The sequence below is a fragment of the Stegostoma tigrinum genome, chromosome 22 (genome assembly GCF_030684315.1).
Source record: "Stegostoma tigrinum isolate sSteTig4 chromosome 22, sSteTig4.hap1, whole genome shotgun sequence".
Classification (NCBI taxonomy): Eukaryota; Metazoa; Chordata; class Chondrichthyes; order Orectolobiformes; family Stegostomatidae; genus Stegostoma; species Stegostoma tigrinum.
The window spans coordinates 49,342,655-49,364,974 of NC_081375.1; the positions used below are offsets into that span (position 1 = coordinate 49,342,655).

Sequence of the window (22,320 nt, forward strand, 5' to 3'; positions counted from 1 at the left end):
GATTCTCAATGCCTTTTCGGGGAAATGCACAACAGAGAAATGGAAGCACTTGCCACTGCTGGGACTTTTGCCTTTTGTGACTTTGGTACCATATTTAAAACCCAAATGTACACTTTTTCAGATGCTGCAAGCCAAGAACTGGCCCTCACAACTGCAGTGCTTGACTGTTACTACTGAACACATGGCTTAGAGGAAAGAAAAGCTCACTCTCCATGTCACAGACAGGGACTCAATGTGTTGATTGATGGGGTAATGGGGAGGAGGGCCTTTTTTTCTCCCCGCAATCGACTGCTGCAGGAAGCCATGCCAGCTGACAGAGCCTACCTGAGAACAGATTGCAGACCAGGTCAGTGCTGTGTCCTGGCTGGAAAGTAACACACAGCAGTATAGAAAGAAGGTAAAGGAGTTTCTGCATTCTGCAAATTAAGTGTCATCATCTCCTCTTTGTTACCTTGCACTCACAGGGCAACCACTCACTCCGAGATAGTGGGAACAGCAGAAGCTGGAGAATCCGAGATAACAAAGTATAGGGCTGGATGAACACAGCAGGCAAAGCAGCATCTTAGGAGCACAAAAGCTGACGTTTTGGGCCTAGGCCCTTCATCCGAAATGGGGGAGGAAGAGAGGGTTCTGAAATAAATAGGGAGAGAGGGGAGGCGGATAAAAGATGGATAGAGGAGAGGATAGGTGGAGAGGAGACAGATAAGTTAAAGAAGCAGGGATGGAGCTAGTAAAGGCAAGTGTAGGTGGGGAGGTAGGGAGGGAATAGGTCAGTCCAGGGAGGACAGACAGGTCAAGGGGGTAGGATGAGGTTAGAAGGAAGGAAATAGGGGTGCGGCATGAGGTGGGAGGAGGGGATAGTTGAGAGGAAGAACAGGTTAGGGAGGCGGGGACGAGCTGGGCTGGTTTTGGGATGCAGTTGGGTGAGGGGAGATTTTGAGGCTTGTAAAGTCCACGTTGATACCATTGGGCTGAAGGGTTCCCAAGCGGAATATGAGTTGCTGTTCCTGCAACCTTCGGGCGGCATCGTTGTGGGAGTGCAGGAGGCCGAGGATGGACATGTCGTCTAAGGAACGGGAAGGGGAGTTGAAATGGTTCGCAACTGGGAGGTGCAGTTGTTTCACTCTGACTTTGCCACTGCACACACATCTTATAAAGGCTCATGGACAATAGCTCTCAGTTCTTCATGAATCATGGCTATTCAATAGCCCTTGCCTGCTTCATCTTCTCAAAAACTTCCTGTCCTCTGGGCTTCCTACTCATGCACCAGAGACATCTCACCACCGCTCCTGCTCATGCATCACCACTAACTGCTCTTCCATCCCTTTCCATCATACTCAATCTCTCTTTTTATTTTATCTTAATCCCCCACAGTAATGTCTCAACAGCAACCCAACTGGGCCACCTGTAATTCTTGGACTGCTTGCACTTGACCTGCAAGTCTGATCATGACCCAATCCTCGGACTGCAAGGATAGAGCTCTCCAGACTCTAACAGAACCAAATGTCTGCCTGTGGCCGACCCATGAATGGAATCGGACTAGCCACCGACTGATTGTTGAGGTACTGTATTTCCCTTTCAGCCAAGTACTTCTCCTTTCCAATTTCACAAATGGCTACTCACTTAAAGCACATGCAATGTATGTGTCATGTTAACTGTTGTCACATGCTGATGGCGTGACAGTGAGGTGGCACTGTGCCACACAGAGACATGTTCACCCTTATCTGGCTGATAGATTGCCTGTCCAGTGCACTCAACGATAAGCTGCATAAACCTTCCTCTGTACTCAGAAAGCAATGCAACCGAGTCTGGCCATCTGTAATTCAGTGTTGAAGTCAGGCAGCATGGGCTAAGAAAGCAATGTGAAGTACACAGAGTACCAGCCTCAAGTATGTACTAAAAATGAGTGACTGTTAAGAAAGCAAGATGTGTGCATCACTGCATGCAAAGCAATCTGAGAGGAACATGCAAATCAGGGGTGTCTCTGAGCTCCAAAGTAAAGTGTTGAGGGGCTGAAGTGGTGTCTGAGCTGGTCCAACAGCTGGCATGATGAAGTGGTAAAGATGGTGGCGGACATGCATGGATGAAGGATCAAAGTGGCCATGGAGGATGCTCGGCTTTCTTCTGAAGAAAGGGCTGCAAGATGGCTAGGACAAGCATTTAGTGAAACTGTACTCATTTACATGTCAGGCATTTGTGCCATGAGGGAAATGAGAACTGTAAGCAAAATATAAATAAGGTGAGTGGGGTTTTAAGTGAGATGGTAATACAAGGAAATAAGGTAGTTGTTCCAACCTTATAATAATGGCTGCTCACTTAATTCACCAAAAACAACCATGGAGCAAACTAGGTTCAAACACACGAGAAATAAATGGATCACAGAATCATTGCTGGATGACTAAGAATATTGATGAGAAAATAAAAGAAAGAAAGAAATAGACATATGCCATTAGTGTTCATTGATATTTGTCAGTTGGCATAGACATGGTGGACCAAAGGACCTGCTTCTATGCTGTAAGACTCTGGAGGGGAAAATTTTTCTTGACATCAAGAACGAGATTTTTTTTCATTCTCACTATATTTTCCCATCTTTCTTGCTAGTACTCATGCTACAACCATTGAGGGTAAAATTTCGCCCAAAGAGAAGAAACAAATATACAAAGTTAAGATTTTGTCTCTGAAAGTATGTAAAGTGAATTCAGTTTATATGTGGTAAAAGATGAACGCTACATTAATACCATACCTTGTGTTTTGCACATTTCATTGAGAAATTATCTTCATTTAGGAAACATTCTGGAATAAAGACACAAATCAATGTAGGCATAATTAACAAACATAAATATTCCCTGCGCATAAGTAGACATGTTAATTGTGAACTCTGCAGCAAAGAACACTAATCTCATTAAATTTTTAAAAAGAGACAAATTTATTCTGTTTAATTTCATTTTTAAAAATAACTTGGGAATGACAGTACACCTCTTTCAAAGGGCTAATATATGCAATGGGTCAAATGGCCTCCTTTTATGATGCGAGATACCTTAATCTAGAACCAACAGAAAATGAAATGGTATTGCTTTCTACAATAATCAGCATGATTTCAAAACTCCATTTAAAAAGGGGACACCAAGCCAGGTAATATGAATGCAAGGCTTTATAGGGTGATTATGTTTTACTCTGTCTCCTTAATTCAGGTAATCAGTAAGGTTATGGAGGGAGTGAGTGTAGATAGGAATAAAGAACTGAAACTGGCATGGTCAAAGAGAAGACTGTGAGACGCCTGTAAGTATCCAGTGGAACCTGGGAGCAAGAATAGCCTCAGATCAAAGCAACATCACTGTTAAGCAGGAATGTCCAACTTTCTCTCATTCAGGAACATAAAGCTTGCACAACAGCATCAGCGAATTTTTGAAAATATCCTTTCCAAATCAATGTACTGATTGTTTAAATGATGATTTTATTAATTACGTTTTTAAATTTCCAAACAGCGGAACTACTAAAACCTTTTCTCACACTTTCATAGTCAGAGAATGAAAAAGACTGATCACAAGGAAGACTTGATCACAACAGCAGAGGCCGAGTTAAGGAGTTGGGTTGAACTAACACGGACTTTGGTTCACTCTCTGGTGGCACACGCTCCAAATTATAAGTTGGGTTTGGAAATGAGTTGCCTTTCAGCTTGGATTTTCCTCCTGTCCCAGCTTGCTATATGGATGTTTGCAGTGGTAGGGAATAGGAGGAGGAGGACGACAGTGGGGTTGTGTGTGTGTCTGCTCAGACCCACTAAATAATCTAATTTGTCCCACCTCAGTCACGCAGGCACTAACCCACTTATTCATTCATCTACCCACCCACCCAGCTAGTTTCCTAGTCACTAACATACCCACCAAAACTCCAATAAGTCATTCACTCACTCAACCCCCACTGTACCACTCACTCACTTATCACACTCCAGTTTTCACTCATTCCTACACCCAAGTCATCCACTCACTGACATCTATCCCCGAGTCACACACACCCACCAAATCATTCACGCACGCACTAACCTGTGGTCACTTATTCACTCCACACCAGTCAGTCACACCTCCCAACCCCACCACTCATATGCCCATTCACTCACTCGTTGCTCCGACCATTCAATATCATCGTCACCTCACTCACGCGCAGTATCCAGTTATTCACTTAATCGCCTTCCAGTCACTCAGACCCTAATCTCTTACTCATCTAGCCCACCACACACACACACACACACACTCCAGTCAATCACTGTCACTCACTTCCTCTCTCACTCTGACTCCACTCAATCGTTCACTCATTCAATCCCCATGGGATCACAATGCTGGAAACAAGCAGAGTCTCACATCATTGTCCTACAGTTAATTTTTGTGCTGTCATTTAGCTGGGTGACATGACTATCATGGTGATGTTCATTCAGGGTAAGTGACTAAGCTTCCCATGCTGGCATTCATCTGTTTCTGCTACTTTTAAAGGGGAAGGGGGTAAAGTAATAATACCACAGATTTTTGTAACAGGAGATGTCTTCAGAATCTAAAGGTCAATACAGGATAATGGATCCATCAGCCAATGCATCACACACTGTATTGGCTGACAGATCCCATTAACCATTCACCAGCCCAGTGGGACAATGCAAAGTGTTTCAATACAGAATCAAGCATTCTGGCTGTGCTTCGATTGCCTTTCTTTCTCTGAATCATTTTAGAGAATTTCAACCCCCACCTCCCTTCATCTTTCTATTCTTCTCCTAACCCATCCCGTTATCAAAAATAATGATTAATACAGGCAGTAAATTAAAAATACCTTTTATCAGCTTGACACAGATTTTAGCGCAGTACGGTGAGTGTATGAAATGATTATGCTATTAATATTACAGCCGGCCACATAACTGCAAGGCTTTTCTCAAATTGGGCAAGTGTCAATATTTTGAGCTGTAGACCATTTGGAAAGTACTAGCTTGTTACTGCAGGATGGAAAAAAGGTGAGAATAGTGCAGTGGGGATAAATTAACAGCACCGCATAACAGCATAACTCAATACAGAAGGACATACACTTAAATACAATTTTGCCTGAAACATATTAGTACTGATAAGCAAAACTAGGCGATGACCCAGTACTTTAGACTAGTCATAAACCGCTTAATAGGCTTCAACAAATACTACCTCAGCTCCAAATCAGTTCCACTGTTCCATCAAATCTAATCTGAGTATTATTTAGAATAATGGAATAAATTATGAAGGACCCATTCCTGTAAATTTAAATGATCCCAATTACACTTAACAGTCACCTTATTACAATTTCTCAATTTGAATTTCTGGATAATTCAAATTTGTAGAGATGCCAAGAAATTGACTGTAGTACCAAATTCATTTTATTGGCACACATGGCACTGGCGTTCATCAATTTAAATCACCAGCATTCTTTCTAATGCAGAAAGCATTAACACCGCGAGAACAAAATTGTTTTCTATTCAGGACTTCACATCTAGTTATTGATCAATCACCAAAAAAAGATACTCACTACTATTTACAGCACAGGCATAGTGGTACTTAAGGGGGCAGCCTTTAATGTAGCAGCCTAAAGTGGCACCGGTTTTCTCACACATGGAACAGAGCTGCAGAAAGAAGGTCAACGTCAGAAAGGTGTTGGAAAACAAAATACATTTCACAGAAATCAACAAATTTAAGCTAGGTAATATCTTACAGGACAATGCAACTTGACTTCTTCAGAACAAAGCACTCACAATATTAGAGATATTGGGAACTGCAGATGCTGGAGAATCCAAGATAATAAAATGTGAGGCTGGATGAACACAGCAGGCCAAGCAGCATCTCAGGAGCACAAAAGCTGACGTTTCGGGCCTAGACCCTTCATCAGAGAGGGGGATGGGGTGAGGGTTCTGGAATAAATAGGGAGAGAGGGGGAGGCGGACCGAAGATGGAGAGAAAAGAAGATAGGTGGAGAGAGTATAGGTGGGGAGGTAGGGAGGGGATAGGTCAGTCCAGGGAAGACGGACAGGTCAAGGAGGCGGGATGAGGTTAGTAGGTAGGAAATGGAGGTGCGGCTTGGGGTGGGAGGAAGGGATGGGTGAGAGGAAGAACAGGTTAGGGAGGCAGAGACAGGTTGGACTGGTTTTGGGATGCAGCAGGTGGAGGGGAAGAGCTGGGCTGGTTGTGTGGTGCAGTGGGGGGAGGGGACGATCTGGGCTGGTTTAGGGATGCAGTGGGGGAAGGGGAGATTTTGAAACTGGTGAAGTCCACATTGATACCAGTAGGCTGCAGGGTTCAAAGGCGGAATATGAGTTGCTGTTCCTGCAACCTTCGGGTGGTATCATTGTGGCACTGCAGGAGGCCCATGATGGACATGTCATCTAAAGAATGGGAGGGGGAGTGGAAATGGTTTGCGACTGGGAGGTGCAGTTGTTTGTTGCGAACTGAGCGGAGGTGTTCCACAAAGCGGTCCCCAAGCCTCCGCTTGGTTTCCCCAATGTAGAGAAAGCCACGCCGGGTACGGTGGATGCAGTATACCACATTGGCAGATGTGCAGGTGAACCTCTGCTTAATGTGGAATGTCATCTTGGGGCCTGGGATAGGGGTGAGGGAGGACGTGTGGGGGCAAGTGTGGCATTTCCTGTGGTTGCAGGGGAAGGTGCCGGGTGTGGTGGGGGTGGAGGGCAGTGTGGAGCGAACAAGGGAGTCACAGAGAGAGTGATCTCTCTGGAAAGCAGACAGGGGTGGGGATGGAAAAATGTCTTGGGTGGTGGGGTCGGATTGTAGATGGCAGAAGCGTCGGAGGATGATGCGTTGTATCCGGAGGTTGGTGGGGTGGTGTGTGAGAACGTGGGCGATCCTCTTTGGGCGGTTGTGGCGGGGGCGGGGTGTGTGGGATGTGTTGCGGGAAATGGGCACCAGCTATGCCTGCCTCTTTGTAGGTTACGTGGAACAGTCCCTCTTCCGCACCTACACAGGCCCCAAACCCCACCTCTTCCTCCGGTACATTGATGACTGTATCGGCGCCACCTCTTGCTCCCCAGAGGAGCTCGAACAGTTAATCCACTTCACCAACACCTTCCACCCCAACCTTCAGTCCACCTGGGCCATCTCCAGCACATCCCAGTCTCCATCTCAGGCAACCAGCTTGTAACTGATGTCCATTTCAAGCCCACCGAATCCCACAGCTACCTAGAATACACCTCCACCCACCCACCCTCCTGCAAAAATTCCATCCCCTATTCCCAATTCCTCTGCCTCTGCCGCATCTGCTCCTATGATAAGGCATTCCACTGCCGCACATCCCAGATGTCCAAGTTCTTCAAGGACCGCAACTTCCCCTCACAGTGATTGAGAACGCCCTTGACCGCGTCTCCCGCATTTCCTGCACAATGATGCCACCCGAAGGTTGCAGGAACAGCAACTCATATTCCGCCTGGGAACCCTGCAGCCTATTGGTATCAATGTGGACTTCACCAGTTTCAAAATCTCCCCTTCCCCCACCGCATCCCTAAACCAGCCCAGTTCGTTCCCTCCCCCCACTGCACCACACAACCAGCCCAGCTCTTCCCCTCCACCCACTGCATCCCAAAACCAGTCCAACCTGTCTCTGCCTCCCTAACCTGTTCTTCCTCTCACCCATCCCTTCCTCCCACCCCAAGCCGCACCCCCATCTACCTACTAACCTCATCCCACCTCCTTGACCTGTCCGTCTTCCCGTGACTGACCTATCCCCTCCCTACCTCCCCACCTATACTCTCTCCACCTATCTTCTTTTCTCTCCATCTTCGGTCCGCCTCCCCCTCCCTATTTATTCCAGAACACTCACCCCATCCCCCTCTCTGATGAAGGGTCTAGGCCCGAAACGTCAGCTTTTGTGCTCCTGAAATGCTGCTTGGCCTGCTGTGTTCATCCAGCCTCACATTTTATTATCTTGCACTCACAATATTGATCCTTTTCAAGATTCAAGGCAAGGTTCAATTCCATATATAGTCAAAGAGGTGGGGGCGGGGGGAAACCATGCTGGAAGAACCTATAAACTCACGCTACATAATTTTAGCTTTTATTTCATCTGGTCGAGGATCTTGCAGAAAATAATGCAAGTCATATGACATATGTTGAGGAGCTGCAACTGCAACTTGTGCTCATTCATGTCGAAAGACACCATCAAAAGAGAAAGCCTATAAATCAAAAATACTACTTGCAGGAATCTAACACCCTCTCCTCTGCAGTTAAAAGTCTTTTGACCAGCCATAAGATTTGGGTTTGTGACATTTCAACAACACATTTCATTGCAGCATTCCTATAAACATGAGGCATCTGCCACCAGTTGAAACATTAGATTTCTCAGCTTTAATTGGAACGATATCACACATAGCAAAGCAAATACATTTGGTGCCCAGAGAAAAACACATGAACCTTTGTCTGAAATTTAACAAGATGCTTTAGTAAAAGACTTAGGTGGGTGTGAAAAATAAGGGAACCATGTATATTAAAACAGAAACATCCTAACCAAGGTTTCAATCATTTAAAAAAAAGCCCAAACATATTTTCCAACATTCAAAATGTTGCCTTCCAACAGATCACCAACTAGTTTCTTCCTCACAAAGGGCCGCTTGACTACAGGATTAATTGCAGCTTTGGTTCAAACACGAACTAAAGAAGAATGCAAAAGGGTGGTGAAAGCAATTGCCCTTGACATCAAGACAAGAATCTGACTGCATGTGACACCTAGAAGCCCAAATAAAATTGAAGTCAACAGAAATCAGGAAAAAGCTCCTCAGAGTAATCATACCTGGCCCAAAGAAAGATCGCTGTGGTTGGTGAAGGCCCATATCTCAGCCTCGCTCATTGCTACAGGCGTTTCTCAGGATCAACAACCATCTTCAGGTGCTTCATCAATGACCTTTCCTTCATCATTAGGTCATGACTGCACAATGTTCAGTACCAGCTGCATCTCCTCATATGCTGAAACAGTCTGTGATATCTGGACAACGTTCAGGCTGCTTCCAACAAGGAAGAATCTAACAGTTTCTCCTCACCATTCAATAGCATTACCACTAAATTCCAACTAACAATATCCTGCAGGTTACCATTGACCGGGAGCTTAACTGGACCACCCATATAAACACAGTGGCTATAGAAACAGATTTGAAACTAGACGTTATGTGATGTGTAACTTGCCTCTTGATCTCCCAAAGCCCACTCATCACCACAAGGAACAAGTCAGGACTATGATAGAATACATTCCACTTTCCTAGATGAATGCAACTCCAACAACATTCAAGAAGCTCATCACCAACTAGGATAAAACAGCCTGTTTAATCAGCACTTCATTCACTGTCTTAAGCATTCACTCTACTCACCACCAGCACATACTGGTAACACTGTGTACCATCTATGTAATGCAATCTAACAACTTTTCTCAGAAGATTTCCTGAGAAAAAGAACAGGAAATGACATCACCAACCCAAGGAAACAAACAGATAAATAGAAAGCGGGACATAACACCAGCGCTTCATCGGAGGCTCACTGATGTTACCTAGAATGGTGACGAAACGTCTGAAAACTAACCTTCCAGCTCAGCGAGCAAACTCACATCCATAAATGAATAATGCTTTAGAACCATAATGTGGAACGTAAAAATTGTCCCATTTGATGAGAACCAGATTTTTGGTACACAAATCCAAATAGATGACAACACCATGCTCTCCTCCCTCAATCAATGTTTTAAAATTTTTGTCCTTATTTCCCTTTAAAATTGCAATAGTCTCTGGTCTCAACTACTCATTGATCCATAAAAGTGACGAGGGAAATGAGGCTACTTTTCAATAAATCAAAGTTATATTTCAGGCTGACATAGCAGCTGAAGAACGGGATCCAGTGACATTCTGTTCACTGGCTGTAGAGAAGGCACACAATAAACAGAACACAAGCACCAGTTTAATCTTGCCCTTTTTTGGTTGGACAGGCTGTTTAGACAACTCACAGGAGCAGTATATCTTTGCCATACCTCCTTTATGAAAATCAAGGGTGTGAGGCAAGCAGAAGCTTGGTATCAATATTATTTTGGCTATCAAGAAGAGACACCAGAATTCAATGTCCTTGATCAAGAGATGCAACCCAAAGGCCAACTCTTTATATAGATGACCTAACATAAGCATGGAAAGTTAAAAACATCTTTTCTTTGTGTACCAGAAACTTTTAGGAGTGAGGAAATTAACACAACATAAGGTTGAGGAGGTTAATGCCTCTGATTTCACCACAGACATTATGAAAAGATACAAATCTTCACTGGTCCATTTAACTAGGAAAGCACGGGCAGACTTACAACCATAGTAATGTCAGTCTCATCACATCTTACATCAGAACTGTTTGATTTCTAGAATGAGGACAAACATGGAAATGGTTCCTCTCTCGCAACGTTGCAGCCTCCATTAAATTATTCAATATATACTCAGCTTCTTGTTCACGAGAATCCTGCTGATCATATGGGATAGGTTTACCATAAAATCCAGAGGTAATGTGTTTCAAATAGACAGTGTTGCAAAAGATAGCTTAAAAGGTTGAGTAGAGTAATCAGCTAAAGTATTGACGAAAGGGACTAGTGGGTGAGGTGTGGCTGCTAAATTCCAGAACTCAAAGTCTGTCATTAATTTTACAAAATGTAACTCAGTAGATAGTTCTCTTTACATTAAAAAAGCTGTTAAAGTTAGAAAGAGAATGAAATTACCATTACGGTCTTGAATTATCCAACTACATTGTTTCTCTCACATTACCTTCCTTAAATTTACAAAATGCAGTAAAGTATTTATGATTGTCACTGAAGTTACTTTTGAAGGGATAATCTATGAATGATTCAACAAGGTAATATTTATTGATGAAAAACAAGCGACCAGGTTGGAACAAGATATCTTGAGAACAGCAGCAATCAATATCCAATTTCAGTTATTTTGTACTGACACCCACATCATGTGACTACATGGGGCATGTAAGAAGAAATTATTTCACAGAACATTATATTCTCCCTTCCTTTCAAAAGGTACACTAACTATTTAAGCATCTCCATTTTACTTATATTCAATCCAATTTTTCAGCACTGTTCTCCTTTACTATGACATTAGCAGAATTCTTTAGTATCTCCACCAACTCTCTGCTTCCTTCTTGGTATCTACTCAAGCTCACCGTTCCACCATCTCTTATCAGAGATAGGCAGATGGACAGAGTACATGACTTTGCAAGGATTGTTGACTTCCCATGACACTATTCACTGCATTCTGATCACGTGAGGACACTGCTTGTCAATTCTAAGATACCGGAGGATGGAATTCCATTCCTTAAACATCCAATTTCAGGTTAATTACTGGTTTTAGTCATTACACCTTAATTTCATGGCAGCCCAGTCAACCATCTGCATTTGAACTATTACAACAAACCAGAGTACTACTGGGTGACAAGGACTATCTATTGATCACATGGTCCATGAATCTAGTACACAATGCACATAAACACATACCTTAACAGCATACTCCAAACAAAAGTCATATTGATGCAGAAAATGTGATTGAACAGATTTTAAACAATTTCACTACCACACAGCATTGGAGGATAGTGTCAGACTACAATTCAAGTGAACGTAACCCCTACTCCCCATTCAACAACACACCTTACCTTCCTCGTTACAAGTACCACACGTGATGCAAATATAATGCCCGGTTTCTCATTTTAAACTCTTCTTAAACCCCTCTCCCTTCTACCATCACCTTCAAAAAGTGCAAGAGGCTCAAACTTCTTTGCAACAAAAACCGAAAACCCAAACGGCTGCTTCTGCTGTGTCTTCCCTCCCACCATGTTAACCAAATTTCTTATTATACCATCACTGCCCTAGCCCAGAACTTCCTTATCTCTGTTGTTTCCCTTGCATCTCTCCTCATTCCTTTTCTAATTTAATTTGTCCATGACACCCACCACTGATAGTCTGATTCTAAACTGGTGCCCACCCAACATTCTGTCTTTGGATAACAACATAAAACAAAGAACTGCGGATACTGGAGATCTGAAACTACAACTGAAAGTGAGAAGGATTAATGTTTCTAGTCCAGTGACCCTGCAATGGAACTGATTCTCTCTTGGGACCCATGGTTGCCAACAGTACAAAGCTTATTAGAATTCAGGTTTTTGCTCTCTCCTTTAAATCTGGCATCATCACCACTCTGCTCAAAAATCCAACATTTGAGCCAAAGATCCACCTCTCCAAACTATTCCCTACAAAGTCTTCGAATCTGTTGCTACCTCCAAAATCTGTTCAACTCTTCTTGATTTTGAATACCTCTATCCAGTTTTCTTTCAATCAATTTTTCCATAAGGACAGTAGTCCAAGCATATTTATCCAGATAACTGAAGGCACTTATCCCCAGAACTATTATCAGGAATCTTTACTGCAATCTCTCCAATACCTTCAGATCCTTCTTGAAGTGAAGTACACAGAATTGGATACAATAATCCAGTTGAGTCCCAACAAGTGTTTGATTGAGGTTCACCATAACTTTCTTATTTTAGTACTGTCTACTCATATTTAAAGAACTATATATAGAACGCCATATAACTTATCAGCAGCTTTTTCAGCCCACGACATAACCTTTAACAATTTATGCAGCTATATCCCCAGCCTCTCTATTCCTGGGCATCCTTTAGAATTATACTTCCTAATGAAATTTATCACTTTCCTCTGTGTCAGTCCATTCCATATACATCCTTTTGAAACCTATCACTGTCCATCTTACTTTGTCAGACTACTTCCAAATTTTAAATCATGTTCAAACGAGTGCGACCCCAGAACACCCAAGTCCAGGTAATTAATAAAGGCCAAATAAGCAGAAAGAAATATCTACCCTTGGAAACACCCCACTAGATACCTCCTCCAGTCCCAAAAAACACTATTCTACCTACAACAAAAGCAAAATACTGCATATATTGAAAATCTAGAATAAAACCAGAAAACTAGATCTGGTAGCATCTCTATAATTGACAGAGAGAAAAGGTTGGGGGGAGGGAGAGAAGAGACACAGTAAGTGCTAACAGTTCAGATTGATAACTCTTCATCAAAGCCATTGTAAAATATTCATTTGATTTCTCTCCACAATGCTGCTTCATCTGATGAATATCTCCAGCATTTATTTTTATAACTGTTCACCAATGTTCTGTTTTTTTTGTCATTCAGCCACCTTTTTATCCATGTTGCCACTGTCTCTTTTATTTAACAGGATTCAATTTTGCTGACAAACAAGTGTTGTGTAGCATTTTATCACAAACCTTTTGGAAGTCCATGTATACCACATTAACTGTACTTAGCCTCAATCAAAAACTAGTTAGTCAAATTACTTAAACACAATCTGCACTCAAATCATCCACATTTCTCCAAATAATTGTTGATTTTGTCTAGGATCCATTTCACTATTTCTAAAAGCGTTCCCACCAAAAAGATTAAACTGGCTGACCTGTAGTTACTGGGTATTTCCATATATCCTTTTTTTGAACAAGGATGTAACAGTTGAAATTGTCCAGTCTTCCAGCATCAGCCCTGTCTCTAGGAAGGGTTTGAAAGTCAGTAACCAGTGCATCTGCAATTTCCCTCAGTATTCTCAGATACATCTCATCTTCTATTACTGACGTGTTAACTTTTGGTAAAATCTACATTTCCGTTATCTCCTCATCATAAAATTTTCATCCATCCAGTTTCTCAGCTACCTCATCTTACCCTACGACGTTGGTACCATTTTTTTTTGTAAAGTTTTAAGGTTTCCACAATTTTTTGTTTGGGAACTTAAGCTTTATAGAATAATGTAAAAATTGTTATATTTATTTCAAGATCTGAATTTTGTTTTAAAAGTCCTTTTATTTTTAAAAATCAAAGCATTTCTTGGATATTTAGCCTGGTTCTCATTTGTATCGTCAACTTGACATCTATTATGGGGCGCATGGTCTCCTCAGGAAAAGTAAAAGCATGCAGCCATGCCTGTTAGTAACTGCTGCCTCTAACCATGCATCACTCTGTCCTGCAAAGGGGACTGTCAGTGGTGCAATGTTTTTAGGTATCGTGGCCGTCATGAAAACAACTTGCCTTTATACAGTTTGCATTTATGAGATAGATGATGCATTAGTTTTGATTTCATAAAAGCCCACTGGATTCAGGGGAGGTTTCAACAGATTGGAAAATAGCAATAATAATTAATTATCCAAATTATGCAAACAGGGAGGAAGACAGAATTACAGGCCAGTTAACTAGACATTTGTTTTAGGGAAACTATCAGCAGCTACTTTTAAAGAACTTATAGGATGACACTTGGATAAGTTACATTGAGTCAGACCAAGTCAATACGGTTTTGTGAATAGTTGCACGTGATTTCCCTATCTACTGGAATTAAGACTATAACATGTAGGAGCAGAATTGGGCATTCAAGCCATTGAATATTCCACCATTCAGTGAGATCACGGCTGATCTGATAATCCTCAACTCCACTTTCCTGCCGTGTCTCTATAAATCTGATTCCCTTATGGATTAAGGATCTAACTCAGCCTTATTTAACAACCCAGCCTTGACAACTCCCTGCAATAAAACAATTCCACAGACTATTTACTCCCAAGAGGAGATATTCCTCATCTGTCTTAAATGTGTGATACTTATTCTGAGATTATGATCTTCGGTCTTAGGCTGCCCCACAAAAAGAAAAAGCTTACTGCATATACCCCATCAAGCCTCCTAGGAATCCTATATGTATCATTAAGGATGCATCTCATTCTTCTAAATTTCAGTGAAGACAGGATTTCCCTTCATAAAACAGTCCCTCCATACCTGGTATTAGCCAATGAACCTTCTCTGGACTGCCTCCAATGCCAGCACATCTCTCCTTATACAAGAAGCCCAAAACCATTCACAGTAATCTGTTGAATTTGGATGTTTTTTTTGAGATTCATGAACAAGTAGTCCCAAATCTCTCTTTTGTAGTTTCTGCAGTCTTGATCCATTTAAATAATACTCAGCATCTCTATTCTTCCTGCATAATCACACATTATATTCAACATGCCAGCTTTTTGCCCACTTGCTTTATGTGCATTTTTCACCCTCTGCAGACTCTGTCATCTCGCCACTTGTTTTCCCATCTATTTTCACATCACCCCCAAACTTGGCGATAGTATCTCTTTGAGGAGATAAGACATACTGTGGATGAAAGGGAACTGACAGATGTGGTGTACTTAGATTTCAAGATGGCATTTGATAAAGTGCAGAAAATAAAAGCTCATGGCATGGGGTGGGGGGGGGGGGCGGGTAACATATTGGAGGACAGAAGACGGGCGGGCTAACAGGAAGCAAAGAGTAGGCATAAGTGAGTCTTTCCTAATTGGCAATATGCAACAAGTAATGTGTCAATGGATTGGTGCTGGGATCTCAGCTGTTTGTATCTTATATAAATTACTTGCACGAAGGGCAGAAAAAAAGTGTGTGTTGACAAATACAAATAGGAAAGCAAATAAAGAGGGCATAAGGAGGCTACCAGAAGATAATATATAGGTTAAGTGTCTGTGCAAGTATGTGACCAATAGAAAAGAAGGTGGAAAAATATGAGAGTCTCCATTTTGGTAATGAAGAATACAAAATATTTATCTAAATGGTGAGAGATTGCACAGCTGAGATAGAGGAATGTGGCCCCTTGACCATAACAATAGATTCAGTAATATGAAGGTATAGCAAGAAATACAGAAAGCTAACAGAATTTATGATTTGTTTCAAGAGGAACTGATTACAAAAGGAGTGAGGCTATGCTTTGACTGTATAGTATACTGGCGAGACCATGTCTGGAGTGCTGTTTATCCCAGTAAGTCATCTTATTTAAGAAAACATGCAAATACATTGAAAGTAGAGTATAGAAGGTTTAGTAAACTATTACCTTGAACAAATGGGCTGTCTTGAGGAAAGGTTGGATATGCTAGGTTTTTAATCTGGAGTTCAGAAGAGCAAGAGGCAACTTAATTGAAACATATAAGATAACAAAGTGTGAAGCTGGATGAACACAGCAGGCCAAGCAGCATCTCAGGAACACAAACGCTGACGTTTCGGGCCTAGACCCTTCATCAGATGGGATTCTGAGGGTACTTGGCAAGTTAAATGTGGAGAGGATCTTTCCTCTTCTGAGCAAATCTAGACCAAAGGGTTACTGTTCAAAAATCAAAGATGACCCATTTAAAACGGAGCTGAGGTGATGTGTGTTTAGAAGGGTCATGAGACTTTATGAGTATCATCCTGAATACATGGTGGAAATAGTTTTAAAATTTTTTTAAGGGATAAGTAGATAGATTTTTATTAAGCAAGGAGGCGACAGGTTATCAAGGGTAGGCAGGAATGCAAATTTGAGCTTACAATTATATCAGCCATGAGCTTATTGAATGGCGAAGAAGGCTTGAGACACTGAATGGCCTATTCTTGCTCTACATTTGTACATTTGATGTATTAAGAAGCATCACAAGACGCTTCATCGTAATGTTATGAAGTTCACTTCAATACCAAGGTATCCAAGGAATTTTCAGATCGCATGATCAAAAGCTTGGACAATAAGGCAAGTTCAATAGCTAGTAAAGAACAAAAGTGTGGGATGCAAATACGAGATTTGCAGCTCGGAGGTGGTGTTAGAGGATGTATGGGACCCTGGTAACGGTGGTAGCCTCCCTATCTCTGAGCCAGAGACTCAGGTTCAAGTCCCATCTGTTCCAAAGATGTGTCATAACATCTCTAAATAGGTTGATCAGAAAATATCTGAAAGGAGATGAAACAATGAACCTGATGAAGGAATTATGATCAATAGTCAGTGAGTTATAGGGGATGGTATATTGAACAGTGTGTAAAACAAAACGTGCATCTGGTGGAAAGTCGACATTTGAGGGTGCATAATGAACTTCTTCTAATGCCATATCCAGGTCATTGGTTGTTAGACTCATAGCATTGCCCACTAAGTCTATCTGGTCTCACTGCTCAAGTGTTTTTCTATAGGTGCTCCACACCTTCTGCAGATAGAAACCTCTTCTCCCAAGCCTCCAGCTGTACCTAAACTGTTAACACATGGTCTCTGCCACATAATATCATTCGTGTATCTTTCACAAGTCAAATTCACTTTCACAGCGATTTCCAGTTTCTGCTCTAGTGCAAGTACATCTCTCTCATTGAGGAGTTTAGATTTTAGTAGTGCAGGCTAATGTGAACATGCATTATGACTCTTCTGCTCAGAAATACAGCCACTCAACAGTGTACTTAGCACTAGCTACATATTAAATCGTTTAAACGAGGAGTGCACACAAAAGGTTATGTAACAAAGTGTGGAGCTGGATGAACACAGCAGGCCAAGCAGCATCTCAGGAGCACAAAAGCTGACGTTTCGGGTCTAGACCCTTCCTCAGAGAGGGGGATGGGGAGAGGGAACTGGAATAAATAGGGAGAGAGGGGGAGGCGGACCGAAGATGGAGAGAAAACAAGATAGGTAGAGAGGAGAGTATAGATGAGGAGGTAGGGAGGGGATGGGTCAGCCCAGGGAAGATGGACAGGTCAAGGAGGCAGGATGAGGTGGTAGGTGGGAGATGGAGGTGCAGCTTGAGGTGGGAGGAAGGGATGGGTGAGAGGAAGAACAGGTTAGGGAAGCAGAGACAGGCTGGGCTGGTTTTGGGAGGCAGTGGGGGAGGGGACGAGCTGGGCTGGTTTTGGGATGCAGTGGGGGGGGGAGGGGAGATTTGGAAGCTTGTGAAGTCCACACTTATGCCATTGGGCCGCAGGGTTCCCAAGCGGAATATGAATTGCTGTTTCTGCAACCTTCGGGTGGCATCATTGTGGCACTGCAGGAGGCCCATGATGGACATGTCGTCTGAGGAATGAGAGGGGGAGTTGAAATGGTTCGCAACTGGGAGGTGCAGTTGTTTGTTGCAAACCGAGCGGAGGTGTTCTACAAAGCGGTCCCCAAGCCTCCGCTTGGTTTCCCCAATGTAGAGGTAGCCACACCGGGTGCAATGGATACAATATACCACATTGGCAGACGTGCAGGTGAACATCTGCTTGATGTGGAAGGTCATCTTGGGGCCTGGGATGGGGGTGAGGGAGGAGGTGTGGGGGCAAGTGTAGCACTTCCCGGGGCCGCAGGGGAAGTGCCGGGTGGGGTGCGGCCGGAGGGGAGTGCGGAGCGGACAAGGGAGTCGTGGAGAGAGTGGTCTCTCCAGAAGGGCGAGGATGGAAAAATAGCTTGGGTGGTGGGGCCGGACTGCAGACGACGGAAGCGCCGGAGGACAATACGCCACATCTGGAGGTTGGTGGGGTGGTATGTGAGAACGAGGGGGATCCTCTGGGGGCGGCTGTGGCGGGGGCGGGGTGCGAGGGACCTGCCACGGGAAATGCGGGAGACACGGTCAAGGGCGTTCTCGACCACTGCAGGGGTAAAGTTGCAGTCCTTGAAGAACGTGGACATCTAGGATGTCCATCTCCCACCTACCACCTCAACCCGCCTCCTTGACCTGTCCATGGACTGACCTATCCCCTCCCTACCTCCTCATCTATACTCTCCTCTCTACCTATCTTGTTTTCTCTCCATCTTTGGTCCGCCTCCCCCTCTCTCCCTATTTATTCCAGTTCCCTCTCCCCATCCCCCTCTCTGAGGGAGGGTCTAGACCCGAAACGTCAGCTTTTGTGCTCCTGAGATGCTGTTTGGCCTGCTGTGTTCATCCAGCTCCACACTTTGTTATCTTGGATTCTCCAGCATCTGCAGGTCCCATTATCTCTGACACAAAGGTTATGTACTGCCTGCATTGGGAGCAATGAGTGAGACTCAACCATGTGTTGCAACGCAACATGTCCATTTGACAGTCCTATCCAATTGTGTGGCTATATAGTCACAAATACAATGTTCCTGTTAATTTGCACTTGGTATCTCCAGCTTGAACTATGGGCATATCAACAATGCGATCTGGCAGCTGATGTCTGATTCTAGAACTCACTGCCTCAAAATGTGGTAGAGGCAGAAATCCTCAGTACATTTAAAAGATGTGCTTATGTATGCACTTAAAGTCCTATAACCTCCAAGGGATTTGGATCAAATGATGAAAATGGCATTAGGCTGGGAGGCTTGTTTCTCAACCGATGCATGCAGAATTGGCTTCCTTCAGTGCTGTAATTTTCCAATCTTTTCTAAATATCTGGAATGGAGGCATGCGAATGGTTATAGAAAGGGAATAACAGTGTAGAGAGGGAATAGGTAGGTCATTGGGACAGCCAAGCTTGCTGCACATGCATCAGTGATAATGGGCACTGCAGATGCTGGAGAATCCAAGATAATAAAATGTGAGGCTGGATGAACACAGCAGGACAAGCAGCATCCTAGGAGCACAAAAGCTGACGTTTTGGGCCTAGACCCTTCATCAGAGCCTCTGATGAAGGGTCTAGGCCCGAAACGTCAGCTTTTGTGCTCCTGGGATGCTGCTTGGCCTGCTGTGTTCATCCAGCCTCACATTTTATTATCTTGCTGCACATGCATGCTAGCTTTTAGTGACTCATGATCAAGGATACCCAGATCCTTTGGAAATCAAGACATCCTAACCTATCATAAACTTAAGAAACACTTATCTTTTTTCCTACCTGGGTAGGTAACTTTAAATTTATCCATACTATAATTTTATCTGCCATGTTCTTACCTGTCTAAATTCCTTGAGACCTCCTTGCATACCCCTCTCAACTCCCACCCAGTCGTGTGCATTGGTCCCTTTACCAAATAATTGGTATAGATTTTGAACAGCTATTCTAACACTAGTGTTCATGATACTGCACTAGTAACAGAGTCTAACAGATGGACAGCACAGAAACAGACGCTTGTGTCCAATTTGTCCACGCTGACTAAATAAATCTAGTCCCATTTGCCAGCATTTGGCCCATATCTCTCCAAACCCTTCCTATTCATACAGCCAACAAGACGCCTTTTAAATGTTGTAGCTGTACAGTAGATCACCCAGGAGAATTAACCTTTTTTTCCTACTATTTTCTGTCCGTTAACTAATTCTCAGCCCTTAACAGTATAATATCTCTAAGTCTACATGCTCTCATTTATGTTTAATAACCTCATGTGTGGGGTCTTATCAAAAGCCTTCTGAAAATCCAAATACACCACAACCACAAGCTCTCCCTCATCTACGTTATAAGCAACATTCTCAAAATTGCTCCAAGAGGTTCATCAAACATGATTTCCCTTTCATAAATCCATGTCAACCCTCGCAATTCTACCATTATCTTCTAAGCATGACAAGTTTAACACTGACAGTTTCCAATTTAAATGTGGCTATCAGAACTCAGAAAAATTTTAAAAAAGCAAAACTGTAATTGGGCTCGTGAGAAGCGAACAGTGTGTGCAAATGTCCTGGCCGAATTATCTTCCACTCCCTAATTCCTTAAACTCAATAACACTCAACTTGAATTGCCAGGAGATTGACAGGTATTATTTGGAATAAGTCAGGCATGAAAGAGCTTGCTATTCCACCTGATAACTAAAAGGAAGAATGCACATATTTGGGAGGCAGCTATAAAAATTGTAAACCATAGAATACCCAACACAGAATCCAAGTTTACAAGGCTGAAAAACGTCAATCACAAAACACTGAACTGGGAGATTCTCAAGCCTGGGTTTTAAAAAGATTGTAAGTTAATTGGATGGGGAAACTATGCCCTATAATTGTTCCACCAAGGAAAACACAAAGTGGAGAAGGTTTTCCAATACAAGATGTCAGATTAAAGGTGGTTGGAAGCTCACGCAGATTGAGAGATAGACACTGATACGAAGTCTGCTGTATTCCCTACGAGTGCATTTTACCCAAAATATTAAAACCAAGCACACAACATAAGCAGAGATAATGGGAACTGCAGATGCTGGAGAATCCAAGATAACAAAGTGTGGAGCTGGATGAACACAGCAGGCCAAGCAGCATCTCAGGAGCACAAAAGCTGCCGTTTTGGGCATAGACCCTTCATCAGAAATGGGGGGAGGGAGAGAGGGTTCTGAAATAAATAGGGAGAGAGGGGGAAGACGGATGAAAGATGGATAGAGGAGAAGATAGGTGGAGAGGAGGTAGACAAGTTAGAGAGGCGGAGATGGAGCCAGTAAAGGAGAGAGAAGGTGGGGAGGTAGGGAGGGGATAGGTCAGTCCCCAGAGGACGGACAGGTCAAGAGGGCAGGATGAGGTTTGTAGGTAGGAAGTGAGGGTGTGGCTTGAGGTGGGAGGAGGGGATAGGTGAGAGGGAGAATGGGTTAGGGAAACAGGGACAAGCTGGGTTGGTTGAGAGAGTTGCAATAGGGGGAGGGGAGATTTTGAAGCTTATGTTTAGGTAAAGTCTCTTGTCAAATGACTCTGAACCTGTGGTTGTCAAGAACAAAGCTCGCAGGAAACCCAAATAGGTTGTTAGTATTCCTCTTGGTTAGTTTGCTTAACTGGAGCAAGAAATGGCAAGAACTCCTTGCCAGTCTAGCTCCATGCATTAAACAAAATTACATTTTCATTTAAATACAGGCTGAGTTGTTAAAATCTGAGGAGCCATGTAAAATATGGAATAGAGTGTGCCTGATGTACAACAACAGAAGATGGCATTCAAATAAACAGAGATCAAAGAAGCGAGTTCACAAGAGACTGATGAATGAACGCTAAAACAGGAGACGGCAGTCAGCAGGGTGATAGTAAGTCTTTTACCAAGACTGCTTATGTTCATGAATAATAGCTAGTCTCAAAACTTAAACAGCAAATGCTTTTGTTTCCCAACCATATGATATACTTGAAAAACTGTAGAGTTCAAAAATTCATTACTGTAGTTTGATGTTCCAACACAGTGTGCCCCAAGAATTAATTTAAAAATATAGCTTCTAACCCACAATTCCTAAAGCAGAGTTCTGTGAATTGTCAATAACAAGCACTCAACAAAATCCAGGATTCTCCAAGCAAAGTAAGCCCAATACAAAGATGGAAGGGGGAAAATGAAAATCAGAAAACAGCTGATTATTACCAAAAAACATCTTCATTAGAAGTCTACGTCAGGTCAAATCCTCAGTCAAAAGGTAGAATCGCATATGCTAAGTGAAGTGAGGGAAAAAAAATACTTTAAATCTTCCCAAAAATAAATATAGCCATTCTCTCAGCTAGATCATTACTCTTTGGGATTAAGTTAAAGCAGTTTTAGGTAGCTTAATTTTCTTTTAAAACAATTGCTCTCTCAATAATTCAACTGGCGTCAGGCTCTGCGCATACTCAATGCTGGGGC

General features: G+C 42.8%; 1 protein-coding gene across 4 annotated transcripts in view; it reads right to left on the reverse strand.

Moving 5' to 3' along the window:
* The window catches only part of LOC125463565 (uncharacterized), a 51,421-nt gene that overhangs the window by 15,087 nt on the left and 14,014 nt on the right, over positions 1–22,320 (reverse strand). For all 4 annotated transcript variants that reach the window (XM_048554947.2, XM_048554946.2, XM_048554949.2 and 1 more), the window contains exons 3-4: positions 5,533–5,626; positions 2,744–2,793 (exon numbers count right to left, since the gene is read on the reverse strand). In XM_048554947.2, coding sequence (XP_048410904.2) covers positions 2,744–2,793; positions 5,533–5,626 — 144 coding nt within the window. The remainder of the gene's footprint in view (positions 1–2,743; positions 2,794–5,532; positions 5,627–22,320) is intronic.